Source organism: Triticum dicoccoides, chromosome 5B (assembly GCF_002162155.2).
Source record: "Triticum dicoccoides isolate Atlit2015 ecotype Zavitan chromosome 5B, WEW_v2.0, whole genome shotgun sequence".
Classification (NCBI taxonomy): domain Eukaryota; kingdom Viridiplantae; phylum Streptophyta; class Magnoliopsida; order Poales; family Poaceae; genus Triticum; species Triticum dicoccoides.
Window position 1 is genome coordinate 105,688,128 of NC_041389.1, and position 2,083 is coordinate 105,690,210.

The window sequence follows — 2,083 nt, forward strand, 5'->3', positions numbered from 1 at the left end:
CCGTTTTATGAATACCATCTAGGACGCATATGCATCCGTGCGAAAAAGAGAGAACTAGTTTTTAACAGGCTGAATGGAACCTATAAATGTTGCAAAGGTTAGTGAATAATTTTGGATGTGCCTCTTTGGGGCAAGGGGTGAGTTTAGATTGAATGAAATAGAGTTACTTCCTTCTTGGCACATGCCCTATCCCTACGAGCACCTTCGACAAATCATGAGATTGACGAAGTTGGCACATGCACCTCGTAGTCGATGAAAATGTCTCTTCCCACTAAATGCACATAATCGAAATTCATGAATGAAATAAATTCAGAAAAATACAAGCATCCATACCAAGTCCATGGATTTGAACACGGTTGGGATGCTTTCACCATAAGAAACATAACCATGCTCAGTTTGTACTATGACGACAATTTTAATCACCTGACCTTAGATAGTGTGGTGAAAAAAGATGGCAAAATTAGTATATGAACCAAACATGCCCGTAGAATGGACAGTATATTTCTCATTTCCCTCACAAAAATTATATTTCTCACTTCTAATATGACAACAGAAAGTAAAATAGTACTTCCTCCGTTTGGAAATACTTGTCATCAAAATGGACAAAAAAGGATGTATCTAGAACTAAAATACATCTAGATACATCCCTTTTTATTCATTTTGAGGACAAGTATTTCCGGATGGAGAGAGTACTATATACACAACGTAAGATAAATATATTAAGTACTGTGTACTACTCCCTCCGTTCCTAAATATTTGTCTTTGTATAGATTTTAACAAGTGACTACATATAGAGCAAAATGAGTGAATCTACACTTTAAAATATGTCTATATACATCCGTATGTGGTGTCCATTTGAAATCTCTAAAAAGACAAATATTTAGGAACGGAGGGAGTATGATTCTTGCATGCCGTGCACGTAATGGCGGTCAAAGTTTGAAAATACAGTACTGATAGCACGCATAATAATGTGTCATATTCATGGACAGATCAAGTCTCTTGAGTTGGTCACCAAACAACACGACCCCGTATTTAGAGGGCATTTAGACCTGGCTAAGGTCTCGCTGACTTGACCACTGACAACTGGCTGGTCGACCCATGGCCGTCACCACCAGGCCGGGCCCCACCAGATGAGGACGCGTTGACCAGTCAGCGTCCGGTCATCAGGGGGCAAGGGCAGCCGTCCACGTGCCCTGCGCGCCAAATCCGACGGTAGGTCGTCGCCACTGTCTTTTAATGGAATCCCTCCCGACTGCCAGCTGCCGGCCCAGGAGAAGCACCGATGGAAAAGCTTCGCTTTGGAGCACCCCACTAACAATAGCGAGGAAAAACAGGGTGGCAAAGGATTGGACTGATCCATCGGTTTGGGTTGTTGTTTGGTGGAAAGAAGCGAGCGAATTCGCGCGGTTTTGGATGGCGCCGAGGTGAAAGCTTCGGCCGTGCGGAGAAATTTCATCAAATTTTGGTGGCGGTGGAGGAGGAAGCTGCGATCTTGGCGAGAAATTTCGGAGGCTGCGACTACCGACTATATCGGCGAGGAAGTCCGGGTAAGGAAGGGGGGAGGAGGGGGAGGTGAGGCGCGCGATGCTGCGGTGGCTGGCGCGGCCGGCTGAGCGGTGCCTGGGGCGCGGCGGCTGCGGTTGCGGTAGCGGGGCAGGCGGGGGAGGGGACGGGTTGCTGTGGCACGCGGAGCTGAAGCCGCACGCGTCCGGGGAGTACTCCTTCGCCGTGGCGCAGGCCAACGAGAGGCTGGAAGACCAGGGCCAGGTGGTGACCTCGCAGGCGTCCACATTCGTCGGGGTGTACGACGGCCACGGCGGGCCCGAGGCCTCGCGCTTCCTCTCCTCCCGCCTCTTCCCGAACCTCCACAGTGAGTGCGCCGCTGTATAAACTCCATTTACGAGCGCTTTTCTTTTTAGATTTAGCTTAGACTTCCTGTAAGTAATTTGCTGAAATGGACTAGATGACTAAATTCTTGATGTTCTACACATGTTTCTCAAAGTAGTACTGTGAGTTTGAACCAAATGTCATGGTGGTTTGTTTATATAATTCTGTTGTGATACTTCATTTTGCATGCTTTATT

General features: G+C 47.3%; 1 protein-coding gene across 1 annotated transcript in view; it reads left to right on the forward strand.

The window, feature by feature from the left end:
* Positions 1–1,283: 1,283 nt before the first annotated feature.
* The window catches only part of LOC119307643 (probable protein phosphatase 2C 78), a 3,415-nt gene continuing 2,615 nt past the window's right edge, over positions 1,284–2,083 (forward strand). Inside the window, exon 1 of the mRNA XM_037583714.1 lies at positions 1,284–1,870. Within this exon, the coding sequence (XP_037439611.1) occupies positions 1,585–1,870 (286 nt within the window). The 5' untranslated portion in view covers positions 1,284–1,584. The remainder of the gene's footprint in view (positions 1,871–2,083) is intronic.